The 15,028-nt window shown below is 48.0% G+C and overlaps 1 protein-coding gene across 3 annotated transcripts in view; it reads right to left on the bottom strand.

Moving 5' to 3' along the window:
- The window catches only part of Nploc4 (NPL4 homolog, ubiquitin recognition factor), a 49,020-nt gene that overhangs the window by 20,315 nt on the left and 13,677 nt on the right, over positions 1–15,028 (bottom strand). For all 3 annotated transcript variants that reach the window (XM_027955467.2, XM_027955466.2, XM_071603016.1), the window contains 7 exons: positions 14,090–14,184; positions 11,910–12,033; positions 11,002–11,181; positions 9,333–9,419; positions 6,719–6,790; positions 6,205–6,331; positions 1,715–1,875 (listed from right to left, as the gene is read on the bottom strand). In XM_027955467.2, the coding sequence (XP_027811268.1) occupies positions 1,715–1,875; positions 6,205–6,331; positions 6,719–6,790; positions 9,333–9,419; positions 11,002–11,181; positions 11,910–12,033; positions 14,090–14,184 (846 nt within the window). The remainder of the gene's footprint in view (positions 1–1,714; positions 1,876–6,204; positions 6,332–6,718; positions 6,791–9,332; positions 9,420–11,001; positions 11,182–11,909; positions 12,034–14,089; positions 14,185–15,028) is intronic.

Here is a 15,028-nt window from a genome sequence, read left to right on the forward strand (position 1 = left end):
AAGCCTTAAGGTGGGCTGGCACCTTACAAGGTACCTGAGAACCTGTATGCCTCTAAGTGGAAACCTGGAGGGCCCCACTTCTGATGGCAGGGCAACTGGGCCTCACCAAAGCCAAGTCTCTGGAGAGCATCATGCTAAGTGAACTGAGCCAGATACAGAGTGAAGGATCCAAGACTTTCTCTCATAAGCAGAAGCTATTCCAAAATAAGGGGGAAAGGCAGGAGCATCCCATGAAAATAAAGAAGAGATACGTGGAGTACAGAAAGGGGATTGAGGAGGAGAAAGGAGGGATGGGAAAAGGAAGGAATGCAATCAACCAAACCATCCTGTGTGTGTATCTGAACACACCACAATGAATTTCACCTTTATGCATATCTGTACTGCACTGATTTAAAGAAAAACTGTAAACATAAAGAAGACAGACAAGAAGAATGGAGGTAAGAGAACAGGGGGAGGGAGGAGGGAGGGAAGGGGAAGCACTGGGGGACTGGATTAGAGCAGATTACATTCCATACTGGTGTAATTATGGCAAAATGAACCCCAACATTTTTTATAACTATAAAGCACCAATAAAAAAAAAAATTGGTGGCTTTAACCAAAAAACAAAAAACAGTCAAGTCAGACTGAGTCAGCCACCTGTCATGGGAATGTAGATGACAGCTATGACCTACTTCCCCACAGTGCAGAGCAGAGCCCCAGCTGCAGGAAGAGGCCCTGGAATCTCTGGCTCCTTCATACATAAGGACAATGAATACCCCCACAAACAGGGCAGAATGGCCCACAAAGCACACAACCAGAGACTGAACACGGAGAGCCGCGGCAACCCCAAGAGCGGCAACTGCATAGGAGAAAGGGCAGTGGAGCTGCTCCAAAGTGACAGGCAACAGCAATGGTAGATGAGGATGCCGGAACAGTCGTCACAATGGCATCTGTGTGTTCAGAGGAAGTGGTAATAGGTAAACATCAAAAACACAAGGGAAGCCAGGCCCTATGGCGCACACCTGCAATCCCAGCAGCTCAGGAGCCTGAGGCAGGAGGATGGCTAGTTCAAGGCCAGCCTCAACAACTTAGCGAGGCCCTAAGCAACTCATTGAGACCCTGTCTCAACATAAATTATCAAAAGGGTGGGCTGGGGTTGTGGCTCAGTGGTTAAGCATCCCTGGGTTCAATCCCAGTACCAAAAAAAGAGAGAGAGACAGACAATCAAGGGAAACCTCCAGCAGTGAAAACCACCCTGTCTGAGACAACCTAGATGGCAACAGCACATCAGACACTGCAGAAGTAGAGATTCATGAATCTGAAAACAACACCAACTGTCCAAAATGAATCAGAGAAAAGAGACTGAAAGAAGATGACCAGCGTGCACTGTGGGATTTGAAGTAGCCAAGGTGCTCATGATGGAAGTCTCCAGAGGGCAGCCAAGAAAGAGACCCAAAGCATCTTTCACCACCTTCTCATGGCTAGACACTGACACCCCAGCTGCCACAGTATGGTTTGATGTTGTGTGGTTCCACTCCAAATTAAATGCCTCACCAAGCCTGAGTAGCTAAAAACAACCCCCAGAAACGCAACAGAAGCCTCAATCCACAAGTGGAACTCCAGGCCATCACGGCTGACCAGTGACGGATACCATCAGAAGGCTACAAGATGAGCAGAGTCCAGGCAGGCTCAGAGCCCTGTGTGCACAAATTCCTTTTGTACTACTGCATCTTACCTTATAGAAAACATCAGGCACGTACTGCTCACTACTGGACTCCTTGGCGTAGCCGAGCTCAGGGGCATCCTTGCACGGCAGCAGACATTCATCGCGGACTAGGGCCATGCACTGATTGGATACCTGATACCCCTCAAAGTGGACCTGGTTGTCGGGACCACCTGCAAGAGACAGAGCTTCAAAGAGAATCTTCCAAAGGAGATCCAGAATTAGTCCATGCCTGCTCTCTGCCGACCCACAGGAAGCAGATGCTGGGGAGTCTGTCCCAGGAAACTTGGCGGTGGCTGACGGACCAGACTCAGCACATTCCTCCACAGCTGCCCAGCCTCACAAGCACTACCACACCTGTCAGTCCGTCAGAAATCCAGGCACTGAACATTAATGATCCCCAATAGTCACCCCCAAAGTTGTGCTTAGTGTCATCAAGCACGCAGGCTCTTGGTTTTTATCAACAGTGGGGTTAATGAACATAGCTCTGCATTCCACATACTTCAGTGCCGGAATGAAAAGACTGGGCAGGAGATGAACTCACCTGGGGTGGGGAGGGTACCAGGTGCAGGAACAACACAGAACCAGCCTTCAGTACAAAAAACCCTGCACCCATACTGCACATGCAGGAGTCTCTGCCTTACAGAGACCTGCACGGCAACACAAGGCTAATGTCCTAAGCACTGCCTTTCATGTGAGGAGGTATGGTGGACATATGGCCCCTACACTCATGGCCCCTGCACTACCTTCCAATGTTTCCCTCTTTCCCTTCCTCCCAAGTTCCACTCCACAGAACCTTAAAGTTAGAAACATGGAGCACAAACAGCCGATAAGAAGGAAGAACCCAGGGCTGGGGATGTGGCTCAAGCGGTAGCACACTCGCCTGGCATGCGTGCGGCCCGGGTTCGATCCTCAGCACCACATACAAAACAAAGATGTTGTGTCTGCCAATAACTAAAAAATAAATATTAAAATTCTCTCTCTCCCCTTCTCTCTCACTCTCTTTTTTTTTAAAAAAAAAAAAAGGAAGAACCCAACCAGCTAACCCAGATCTTTAAAGTCTGGGGGTGGGCAAGGCAATGAAGATCTGGGCCTGGGGCAGACCTCTGCCACCAGATGTGCTCCAAGAATCAGGGCTATGGGGCTGGAGATGTGGCTCATGCAGTAGCGCGCTCGCCTGGCATGCGTGCGGCCCAGGTTCGATCCTCAGCACCACACAAAAAGAAAGATGTTGTATCTAAAAAAATAAATATTAAAATTCATATTCTCTCTCTCTTTCTCTCTCTCTCTCTCAAAAAAAAAAAAAAAAATCAGGGCTATGTACTAGGGCAACTCCAATGGCAGTGTTTTTAATAATCCTGGAGAATAAAAATCTCTCAGTATCTCTATTTCAATTTAACAAAGAAGAGTAATTTACTGATGAGAGAACAGAAATTCAGTCCATCAGGCTGGGGATGTGGCTCAAGCGGTAGCGCGCTTGCCTGGCGTGCATGCGGCCCGGGTTCCATCCTCAGCACCACATACAAACAAAGATGCTGTGTCCGCCGAAAACTGAAAAATAAATATTAAAAAAAAAAAAATTCTCTCTCTGTCTCTCTCTCTTTAAAAAAAAAAAGAAAATAAATCAAATGCACTGTTGCACTCTTTAAAAAAAAAAAATAATTCAGTCCATCTAGCTTTCAAACATGTATCAGAAACCAGACCTGATGACCAGGCAATTGGAAAAGGTGGAAGGCACAGGCAGAGCCAGCCCCCAGCAAGCGGACAAGGCAGGCTGCTGTCTGTTCACCTTCCCACCCAGCAGGCCAACCAGAGCTGTGAAATGCTGAGTCTCCAACTTTCTCTCATTCCCTAACACCTCAGCAGCACACAGGCTCAGCTCTACAGTGTGTCTGGTTGTACAACGACAAAGCACTGGTTCAGGAAGCGTAAAGGTGAGGGATGAGGAGTGTTGAGGAGCCACCTTATGCGCCACTGTGGACCCACATTGGTTTTTACAATCATCCACATGTGGTAGTCATTAAAGAAAAAAAAAAAAAAAACCTGTCCTTTTGAGAATGAGAAAAATGGAAAGCTGAATTTGTAAAATTAAAGCCTATTTAAAAAGCAGCATCAGTCCATGAGTGGCATCCAAAGGCTATTTCTGAGAAAGGACGACAAACCACCCCTTCCCCACAGAGCAGCACCAAGTGCATGTCCCTCCATGTCTGCAGGCCAGGAGGCTGGCTGTCCTTGCCTGCATCCCAGGCGGGACGGACCACAGGGCCAGAAAAGGGGCAGAGGTAGAAGGACGTGAGCTGCTCTTGAACTTCAGGTGCATTTCTGCTTTCTGAAACCAGAGTCCATAATCTTCACAGCCCAGGAGCCAAGTGTGTGCTAAATGATGAACTCACAGTTTGAAACTCGGATTTGGGCTCCAATTAGGCACTCTTTCCACATACTCCTGGGGGTTCATTGAGCACACTGCCAGTTCACCAGAGGCTGTGTACAACTGAAGGGGAGGGGAGGAAGAGCAGGCAGAGTCAAGGGGGCCTGGGCTCCAGCTGCAGGAATACCAGCCCTGAGCCACAGGGGCTCAGCTTCTGGGAGGCTCTCACCCAGCTGTCTAGCAAGGGTGCATTTTCCAGCAGCTCCACAGGTCCCCACTTGCCCCCTGGCCAAGAGACCCTAAAGCAGGGTAAGGAGCACACTTTAGGAGAAGGTCTGCAGTGCCACAGACAGCCACACCCCTCTGGAGAGAGGGGGACACCAGAGCCCCAAAGGGATGATGCAACACCCAGATGCAAAAGGATGCTGCCTGTGGAGTTCACCGTAACTGATATGGTCACTGCCTCATGGTTCCAGTACTTTCTGTAAGTGCCAACTCCTAAAGCAAAAATTTCATGGTTTCCAAACTCCAAACAAGAGGTGTGACTCTATAATTGAAGGTGGCAGACCCCATAATTTTAAGAAAGTACCAATTGCTGCTGGGCGCAGAGGTGCACACCTGTAATCCCAGCAGCTCAGGAGACTGAGGCAGGAGAATTGCGAGTCCAAAGCCAGCCTCAGCAACTCAGTGAGACCCTGTCTCTAATTAAAATACATTAGGGGCTGGAGTTGTGGCTCAGCAGTAGAGTGCTCGCCTGGCACGTTCGAGGCCCTGGATTCGATCCTCATCACCGCATAAAAATAAATAAATAAATAAAGGTATTCAACCAACTAAAACTAAAAAATAAATATTTTTTAAAAAAATACATTAAAGGGCTGGGGATATGGCTCAGTGGTTAAGCACCCCTGAGCGCAATGCCTAGTATCAAAAAAAAAAAAAAAAAAATCTGGCCACGCCTTCACTTCCTGCTCAGCAGTTACCAGAGCCCCTGCCATGAGAAAGGACTCCCTGTGGGCCTTCCACCTCCTTCGATCCCAGCCAAAAATCTCAATCCTTCCCTTCAGCACTTGACCACAGCAAAAACTTATAAAAAAATTCAGGTGTGGGACTTTTGTGTGTGTGTTCTGGGAACTGAGCCCAGAGGTGCTTAACCACTGAGCCACATCCCCAGCCCTTTTTATTTTTTATTTTGAGAGAGAGTCTCAGTAAGTTCCTGAAGCTGGCCTCAAACTTGCAATCCCCCAGCCTGCCTCAAATTCCCAAATTGCTGATTTACGGGCATGCACCACAGTGCCCCACATAATGTGGCATTACTGCTAGTGTTGCTTACTCCTTGTTCACTTTTTTAAAAAAGGACCTTAAATCAAGGACCTGCAGCTTGCTAACATATAGCAAAGCTTAAAAATTCTGTCAGTGATAAGCTGAGGTGCAGCTCAGCCAAGAAGCACTTGCCTACCATGTGCAAAACTCAGGGCTCTACCCAGTGATGCAAAACGACAAAATTCTGGCAGCACGCAATCTTCCTACCAAAGGTCCACGGTAATGGAAACCGGATCTAGTTCCTTCCCTACATGTCATACAGGCTGGGACATGGGGGTGCTTCTATAGAACCAGGAAAAGGGTAGTTACTAAAAAAATTGGATTATCACACCTCTTTGAGGGCAGAGAGCAGGTCTTCACAGGATCACAGGTAGGCTTAACTCAGACCAAAAGCAAGGCGCAGTAGTGCACGCCAGTAACACCAGTGACTCATAAGGCTGGGCCTGGAAACTGTGAGACCCTATCTTGAAATGAAATAAAAGAGTCTGAGGATATAGCACAGTGGCAGAGCACTTGCCTAGCACATGCAAGGTTCACCCCCATCATTGCAAAAACAAACAAAAGTAAACCTGGACTTGTAAGGAGAGTACTGAACAGGAGGAAAGCTGTGCTGAGATTCCAGGGCTTTGTCAGTTCTGCAGATGCTGCTGCTAGTTCAGAATTGTTACCATGAAACAACAGGAGGAATCTATGCCCCTCAGGTCTATTCAGAACCCTGTGACAACTAAGTTAGGGATAAAAAGCAGCTGGAGAGAAGGTCAAAATGCATTACCAAGGCAGTAGCACTGACAACATTACTCTGTCCCATTCACACCTGTGGCCACTGCAGTCACAAACTTGGACCCGAAGTGCCCGTCGGGAGACAGCCGGCAGGCGTTGGGGTGTTTATTCTGGAAGTCTCCTGCAGTGATGCACTCTTCTGAGCTCAGGAAGTAAGTGTCCTAAAATGAGAGGAGCAGCATGCCAGACCTTACAGCATCATGTCAAAAGGGACCCTCTCTTCTTTAGAGAATAACAGATGCCCAAAACTAAACATCTCCAAAACCACAACGAAACACCCCCAGGATTTCTGGCCACTGTGGCTCCTTCAAAACTACCAGAAAAGACTGAAGCACTAGGACCCACCCAGAAAGGTCTGCACAGGGAGTGGGTTTGGCTCTACAGGCAGAGCCCACAGACCTGGCCTTGATTTATCAAGGTTATCTTGAAAACTACTTGACTTAGAAGCTCACAGGAGCTGTTCAGAGACCCCGAAATGTGAGTCAGCACTGTGAATCAGCACTGCCTGTACAGGGCGGTGAGGCTAGCCTTCATCCCAGTCTCCTCACCTTATTGCGACTGTATCGAACTGTACCCTTTCGGGTATCTTCTGAGACGAGGTCTGTGAATATCCAGCCAACCTTAACAAAAAAGCAAAGTGTCTTAGAAGGTCTACGCCACAGACAAAAAGAAGACTCCTGGCCCCGCCCAACAAACACAAGAGGTCTCGGGTCAGGAGCCTTCCTTCCCCCACCCGGGCCAACTCTGTGAAAGGCTCCCCAACCAAGCTACCAAGGCCACACCACAGCTTCTACAACCCACTCAGCAGAAACTGGTTGGGCAAATGCAGACTTCAATTCTTTATGTGTTAAAAAGGTTCTGCTGGGGGACTAGGGTTGGGGCTCAGTGGTAGAATGCTTGCCCAGCATATGTGAGGCACTGGGTTCAATCCTCAGCACCACATGAAAATAAATAAACAAAATAAAGGTCCATTAACAACTATAACTAAAAAAATATTAAAAAAAAAAAAAAAAAAGGTTCTGCTGGGCTGGGGGGCATAACTCAATGGTGCAGTGAGCACATGCCCTGAATCTGATCCCCAGCACTACAAAAAAAAAAAAAAAAGAAAGAAAAAAGGGCGGGGTGGGGTGGAGGGTTATGCTCAGCACCAACTGTGCCCAGCACTGTACAAGAACCCAGTGTGAAGGAGACCAACAGGATGGGGTAAAACTGTTCATGCTCCAAAGCAGACAGACAAGGAGAAGCACTGTGCAGCTTCTGGGGCTAGACTCCTCTGTAAGGGGAAAAGGACAAAGAACTAGAGGGCAGGGGCTGGGGATGTGCCTCAAGTGGTAGCGCGCTCGCCTGGCATGCATGCGGCCCATGTTCGATACTCAGCACCACACACAAAAAAAGATGCTGTGTCCGCCAAAAACTAAAAAATAAACATTAAAAAAATTCTCTCTCTAAAAAAAAAAAAGAAGAACTAGAGGGCACCACAATGGGGACTGCACTCCTGTGCCCAAGCTCCAGGACAGGCCCAGCATCTGAAAATCGGCCACTAGGGACCCCAAAAGGTCAGTCCCAGAGTTTGGGCAGGGTACTGTTTCCGCATGTCCTACAGCAATAGCACCTGCCTTTTCTGATCTAGGCCCACCGTGGCCTCCTGAGTCGCAAGCCTAAGGGAGGCTGTCTGAGCAGTGCCAGAGGCCAGGCACAGTATCTGCCTCTACCCTTAGGGCAAGTGAGAGGTGCCTGCCACCTTCCCCAGCATGGCCATTGGGTGCACCAGGGACTGTCACCATCATCAGAATGCCCCAAAATACCCCAAGGAATAACAATGAAAAGTTCAGTTATGTCTTCATTGCTTTTGCTCCAAAGCAAAAAAAAAGCAATGGAGATGTAGAGGGTGACCAGGCAGTACATAAAGCAGCTGAAATTATGCTAAAGTTAGTAAGAGCAAGTGTGTTTTGAGAAACACACTTAACTTTTGACATTTCCCCCTTTTTTAATTATTTATTTTTTAGTTACAGGTGGACATAATATCTTTATTTTTTTTATTTTTATGTGATGCTGGGGATTGAACTCAGTGCCTCACACATGGTAGGTGACCACTTTATCTCTGAGCCACAACCTTAGCCCCTGACATTTTCTCTTATCATGATGTTATGAACAACGGATTACAACAAACACAGGTCAACTCACTGGGCCAGTTTCTCTTCTGAATAAAAGAAATTTCCAGAATTTGAACCAGACCCTAACACTACATTAAGAAACTGTCTCCTGGGCTGGGGTTGTGGCTCAGTGGTACAGCGTGTGCCTAGCACACGCGGTGCCCTGGGTTCAATCCTTAGCACCACATAAAAATAAATAAAATTAAGGTATTGTGTCCAAATACAACTAAAAAATAAATACCTAAAAAAAAGAAACTGTCTCCCATTGGAAGCTGTAGGACCTAAGTGCCCTGTGACCTTGTAATTTTCCTAGGCTTTAAATTACATTTCCAGACTTCCCACATATCTGCAGAATGATAAAATAACCCAGATTATTTCTCACTGTCCAAACTGACTAGGGATAAAGCATAACCCTGACATGGCTATTAAGACTGAACTTCCAAAATGACCTCAAATGCACTGCCTAGTGTGTCTGCAAACCCCACTTTCCTGGAAACTTTATCAGGAGTGTAAGCCAAACCAAATCAACAGACTCTGGAAGAAAAGTCCCCTCCTGCCCTCTAATTGTCCTGGAAAATAAGTAGACTCCAGAATCAGGTGCCAGAATCACAGGCAGGAAGTCTGCTAATGGACAAGAAGTGCAAGGACAAGGACAGCCACACCAAGAGGGGCAGGCACCCCTCAGAGGCACACGCAGTACAGCTATGCAGCTCCCAAGCAGTGGCCCCCAGGCAGTGTGGCTGACAGAGCTGAAGATGGCTTCTGTGCTACGGTCACACTTTTAGGCACAAGGGAATGTCCCTACCTCACTCTAAGTGAGATGATCACAAAAGCTATCAGCATCCAAGGAACACAAGCAAGCTTCCAAATGGGTCAAGCCTGCACCTGACCTTATACAGGTGAAGACAATGCATCCCAGATCAGGCCTGGCCACCCCACCCACCTAGATGTCCCCAGCAGAGGGCACAGGCTCCCCCAAAGGCCACCTGGTTGACAGAAGGTCCTATACCTTCCTTAGGCCCAGTTTGGCAGCGATCTCATCAACCACCTCAGCTTTCGGGTCCTCAAGGAGCTCCAGGCTGTTCTGTGTGCCAATCTATTGGGAATCACAAGGAGAAGATGGAGTCAGAGGACAGGCTGAAAGAGCAGCACCTCCATTCGTGTCCACCTTTGAGGTCACAGGCATGCTTGTCTCCTCCCTGGAGATGTATAGCCACTAAAGAACAAAGCCCATTCCCCTTCTGTCCTGAGGCTGTGATGTGCTGAAACCTGGTGTGGCCTGAATGCTGGGAGTGCCACCAAGTCCTGAATCAGGTGTGTTCAGGATACAGGAAAGCTGTCCATGCTGTCTGAGAGATCCCTTCACTGGAGAATAAAGTTATTGTCCCATAAGCAGCTCTGCTCGAGATGGGTTCTGCTGACAGACAAGACTGCAGCTGTAAGATGCATTCACCCCTGGATCAGCACAGGGACACGCAAGCATGCCGGGGATGACCCCAAGTCAAAGGGTCAGTCTGGACCACAGCACAGCAGACACGCACCACAGGAAATACACTCTTTGCAATTCCAGGTCCCATCTGCAGACCTTGAAACATGCATCCCAGCAATGACTGCCAGGCATCTGCCCTGGGTTAGGAGGCTCAAAAGGTAGGCTGGCAAGGAGTGAGGTGAAAACAGCAGGCAGCAGATGGGGCACACAGAGAAACCAAGGGGCACAGCACAAGCCTGCATACCTGTGCACCTGCTTACATGAAAAAGTCAAATTCAGCTGGGTGTAGGGTACATATGTCTATTGTCACAGAGACTCAGGAGGTTGAGGCAGGACAACGGTAAGATGGACAATGGCAAGTTGCCTCAACAACCTAGCGAGGCTCTGTCTAAGAAGAAAATAGGTTAGAGATGCAGCTCAGTGGTAGAGCACCTCTGGGTTCAATGCCCAGCACAAAGGAAAAAAAAAAAAAAAAGGTCAAACTTTAAAAGTCAGACCAAAAGGAGGCAGAGAACCAGGTAAAGGAGAATATACCATTTTGTAAAGCTGACTTTGTAACTGTGCAAATGGTTTTGTTTTATTTCCAACTTTTGTTGTTTGTTTTTTTAACATTTTTTTGTTGTTGTTTTTTAGTTACAGGTGGGCACAATACCTTTATTTTATTTTTATGTGGTGCTGAGGATTGAACCCAGTGCCTCATGCATGCTAGGCAAGCGCTTTGCCACTGAGCCCCAACCTCCCAGCCCTCCAAATTTTAATAAAATCTCAAACCCTTTGTAGCCCTATCTTGGTGGTAAGTTTTCAGTTATTGTGGTCACTCTGAAACTGGCCTATCACTCAGAGGATGGCCACCTGAACAGGGGTGAAACAGAACAAATAGAAGAGCTACAGCAACTGCACACCTGCAATGCGTTGCGGGTCAAGCCTGTGACTGCTTCCACCTGCTTCAGTTGCTACCGACTCACTGCATCAGAGAGCACCCATGGCCGAAGAAACACAAGGTACCTGGGATGTAGTCTTTCTCTCCAGTAACTCAAAAGGTGAAGCAAGCATGCGTGCACGTGAAGAGAGGCAGGGCGTACCAGTAACAAGGCACATGGGGAAAGTTGCCACCTCTGCAAAGTGTCATCTGCACAGCACTCAGACATAAGCCCATGGCCCTCAGGGACTGAGACCCTGCACACTGTACCTGAGGAGGTTCATAAATTGCAGCCACCTCAGCCCTGATGCCCAGGGGAATATCCTTGTGCTCCGTGTACCGTCCATACAAGTACCCGAAGTGCTGGTTCCCCGTCTTCCTCCAGAAGTCAAGAAAGCGGTCAGCAACGGTATGATTCTCAAACATGATATTGTCCACATGCCTGTATTTCTGTAGAGTTAACAAGGGGCGAAATTAAAACAGTCCACCAAAACCTGCTTTTCTAAATCAAACCATCCCAAAATATTTTTTTAACCTAGTCTTTAAAAGATAAACCAACAAAAAACAAAACCCAAGTTTTAAGAACCTGATCTGCCCAGGGTAAGGGTAGGGGGCACACTACCAGTCAATAAATTTAAATTAATCTCACTGAGATTTCACCTAAAAAAGGAGGTTTTAACAATCTCTAGGACAAAAAGTGAAAAATGGTTTTGGAGAGGAGGAAAGGAGGTTGGTTTCCAGAGTCAGGAGACACGGCCCTCTGTGAAGGGCTAGACGTGGGCAGAAGTGGTAGAGACAGATGCACGCGCCACTCTCAGGAAACTGTGCTGAGCTACATGGCCAATACGGCACTCCTGAGCCAGGTTCGCCCCAGAACCTGCAAAGGATCCCTATGCGGTCTCAGGAAGCTCCCTCACCAGCCCCCACACCTCCACAGAACAGGTTCTTAAGAGGCAAAGTCACTGAGCATTTAACAAAATTTCCAAAACATTCCACGACTACGGGAGCCCACAAAACAGAATGAAGCTCCTACACCAAGGCCACAAGCTAGAAGTTCTACAGATGACATCCTCAGCTCAGGACCCCCACATGCCTGAGGATCTGCCAATGGAAGACCCTCTCCCAGGGGACGTCCACATCACAGTCACGAAAATCAAGCTCGGGACAAGCCGTCTCACCTGTCTGTTCAGTGTGATGGCACTGGGCTGGCACTTGGTACAGATGCCGTTGGGCCATGGGAGGTGTCCCTCACACCCGGACTTGATTTTGCAGCTGATGTTCTCCAGGGCAACAAACTTCCCCCTGAGGGACAGCAACTGAATTAAACTGATGGTGGTGACAGCTGGCAGAGACAGGAATGGCATGGAAGCCAGCTTCCTCACACCTGCTGAACAGCACTCCCCGGGGCCAAGCATGCAGGAGAACAAGCCGTCACCACTCCAGTTCAAGTTGCCTAAGCCCAGCTTGTCCTGCACTGGGACACACAGCTCTCTTCCTGTAGAGAAGCTACTGCTATTCTTCAATCTACTCTAACACCCATGAGGTTTTCAATAATGGCCAAGCGGCTGTCGATTTAACCTGTGCCACTCAAAGGCAGCTCCATCAGCTTAGCAGCAGCCGAGACAAAACCAGCCCAGTATTTTATACAGCTGCAAAAACTTCTGACTCAGGAAAAACACGATTAGAGTACAGCACAGTGATCCCTTCACTCTGCTATTAGTTGGAAAGGGGGAAAAAAAAAAAAAACTACTTTTGGGAGTTTGTCAGTGAGAAGTCCTAGACCCTGCCCTGAACCCAGGGTGAATCTGTGTAAGTCAGGACTGTCTTCCGATTCACAAAATGATCTAAAATTTCTTTCCCTCTTCCCCCCAGCTTTACCGAGATATAACTGACAAAAAAGTTACACGTGTATTTAAAGTGTACAGTGTGATACTTTCTTTTTTACAAATAAAAACTACATGTTTAGTGTTCTTTTTTGTGTATGTGGTACTGGAGACTGAACCCAGGGGTGGGGCACTCTGTCACTGAGCTACATCCACAGATTTTTTTTTTTAGTTGTCAACGGACCTTTTTATTTTTTAAGTTATTTATATGCGGTGCTGAGAATCAAACCCAGTGCCTCATACATGCTAGGCAAGTGCTCTAGCACTGAGTCACAACCCCAGCCCCAGATCTTTTTTTTATGTTTAATTTTGAGATAAGGTTTCCCTAAGTTTCCCAGGCTGACCTGCCTCAGCCTCCTGAGTGGCTGGGATTACAGTTGTGTGCCACCACACCCAACTGGCATTCACAATTTCTGAAATACATCCACCTTGCGGAATTGCTAGGTAACATACGCACTGCCAGGTTACTTATCACTCTCCTATCACAAGCCAAGAGCACACCTGATGTCTCAGCAGCTAAGCAGCCCTATAGGCGTGCCCAAGGAGGCTGCGTTCCTTGACCCAAACTGACAAAGGCTGAGCAGCTCCACTCATCTCAGTAAATCTCCACCCAAACTCTAGTAGAGGAAGCCCCATAGCTTTCCCACTGACAGGCAAAGTGTATTTGTGGTGGATTTTATTGCCTGGCCTAACACTTTTTAACAAGTCATTTTAGGATGTCAGCAGGTTTTCAGAAAAAAGCTACTATCAGGCAAATGGAATATTCTTCACAAAATGTTGCTGACTTGGGCTCAGCGGCCACAACCTGTTATCACACTGACAGGAATGACGAGGCCATCCTTGTGGTCCACTGCACCCTGCTGTGGTTCAGAAGTGTACAGAGGGAGCTGCACAAATGAGCACCAATGTGGGCTAAAAGAAATCAAAATGCTCTCAGTTCACCCCTTTCTGGCCACTGCTGCTGCCCACCTGTCCGCCGGGCCAAGCCGGTAGACCACAACTCCTGCAGCACCAGAATACAGCCCTCAGACAACCTTGACGCATCAGTCCCTGCTGCAGCTCTGAAAACGAAGCTGAGAGACAGGACCTGGGGAAAGGGCTGACAGGCTGACGTGGGTGAGCCGAGACTACCACAGCATGGCCATCTCTCTGAAAAGCAGACAGTGACTCAGACCCACAGGCACAACAGGCCACCACCACCACTCACCCGAACCCACAGGGTGCTGTGCACATGGCAAGATCGGTGGCAGGATCCACCACCAGCCAGGTGTCTGCCCTGCGCTCTGAGAACAGTGGACATGTAGAAGGGGGTCAGACTCTTCATGCCCACTTCTACAATCAACAAAATTCAACAGTCCCATGGCTTGTGCCCTGCCCTGATCTTCGCTTTCTCATCCCCAGACCCAGTGGCTATATGCAACAACTTGGACAGACACGGAAAAGAACATTATGCTGGGGCCAGGCTGGCTACTTACTTGTCGGCTCCTCCCGTCAGCTTCCGGATGTAGGCGTGGAAGGACATGTGCTTCACTGGGGGCTCCAGGTGGTTCAGGTAGTCCTCGTCAAACGGCTGCCGGAACACATGAGAAGCAACCAGTCACACACCAACCAGGGCAGGGGCGGCAAGGGCCCACTGCACATGGAGGCAGAAGGGGGAGCAAGGCTTCTGCAGTCAGGGTCCACACTACTAGGCAGGGAGGGGGTCAGGAGCTGGGTCCTCACTTGTTCTAGGTAAGAACCAAGCTTCTCTATGTGCTAGTTATCTTTTCAATATTAAAAGGAACTTCTAGGGGTGGGGATATGGCCTAGATGTAGAGCACTTGCCTAACGTGCATAAGGCTCCAGGTTTAATCTCCAATACCACAAAAGTTAAAAATAGAATGAACCTTCGTTAACTCACTAAATACACCAGGCATGGTGGTGCCGGTCTGCACTCCTAGCAACTCAGGAGGCTGAGGCAGGAGAATCACAAGTTCAAAGCCAGCCTGGGCAACTCAGAGAGACCCTGATTTTAAAAATAACGGGGCTGGGATTGTAGCCCAGTGGTACAGTGCAATTTTTCTTTTTTCTTTTTTTTAAATTTTGTTTTGATTGTAGATGGACACAATACCTTTATTTATTTTTATATGGTGCTGAGGATCGAACCCAATGCCTTATACATGCAAGGTGTGTGCTCTACCACTGAACCACAACCCCAGCCCACAGTGTAATTTTTCAAAAAAACAATTAAAAATAGAACACAAAATTCTTTTAAACTAGATAAATTTTAGGAAAATTTTGCAAAATGAAAAGCCACAAGGGGGCTGGGGATATAATGCAGTAGTATAATATCGAAGCCCTGGGTTTGATTCTCTCCACCGCCAAAGGACCAAGAAGATAGCCATGAGATGGTGCCAGAGGAACTTCAGGCTGGC

This window comes from Marmota flaviventris, chromosome 17 (genome assembly GCF_047511675.1).
Source record: "Marmota flaviventris isolate mMarFla1 chromosome 17, mMarFla1.hap1, whole genome shotgun sequence".
Taxonomy (NCBI): domain Eukaryota; kingdom Metazoa; phylum Chordata; class Mammalia; order Rodentia; family Sciuridae; genus Marmota; species Marmota flaviventris.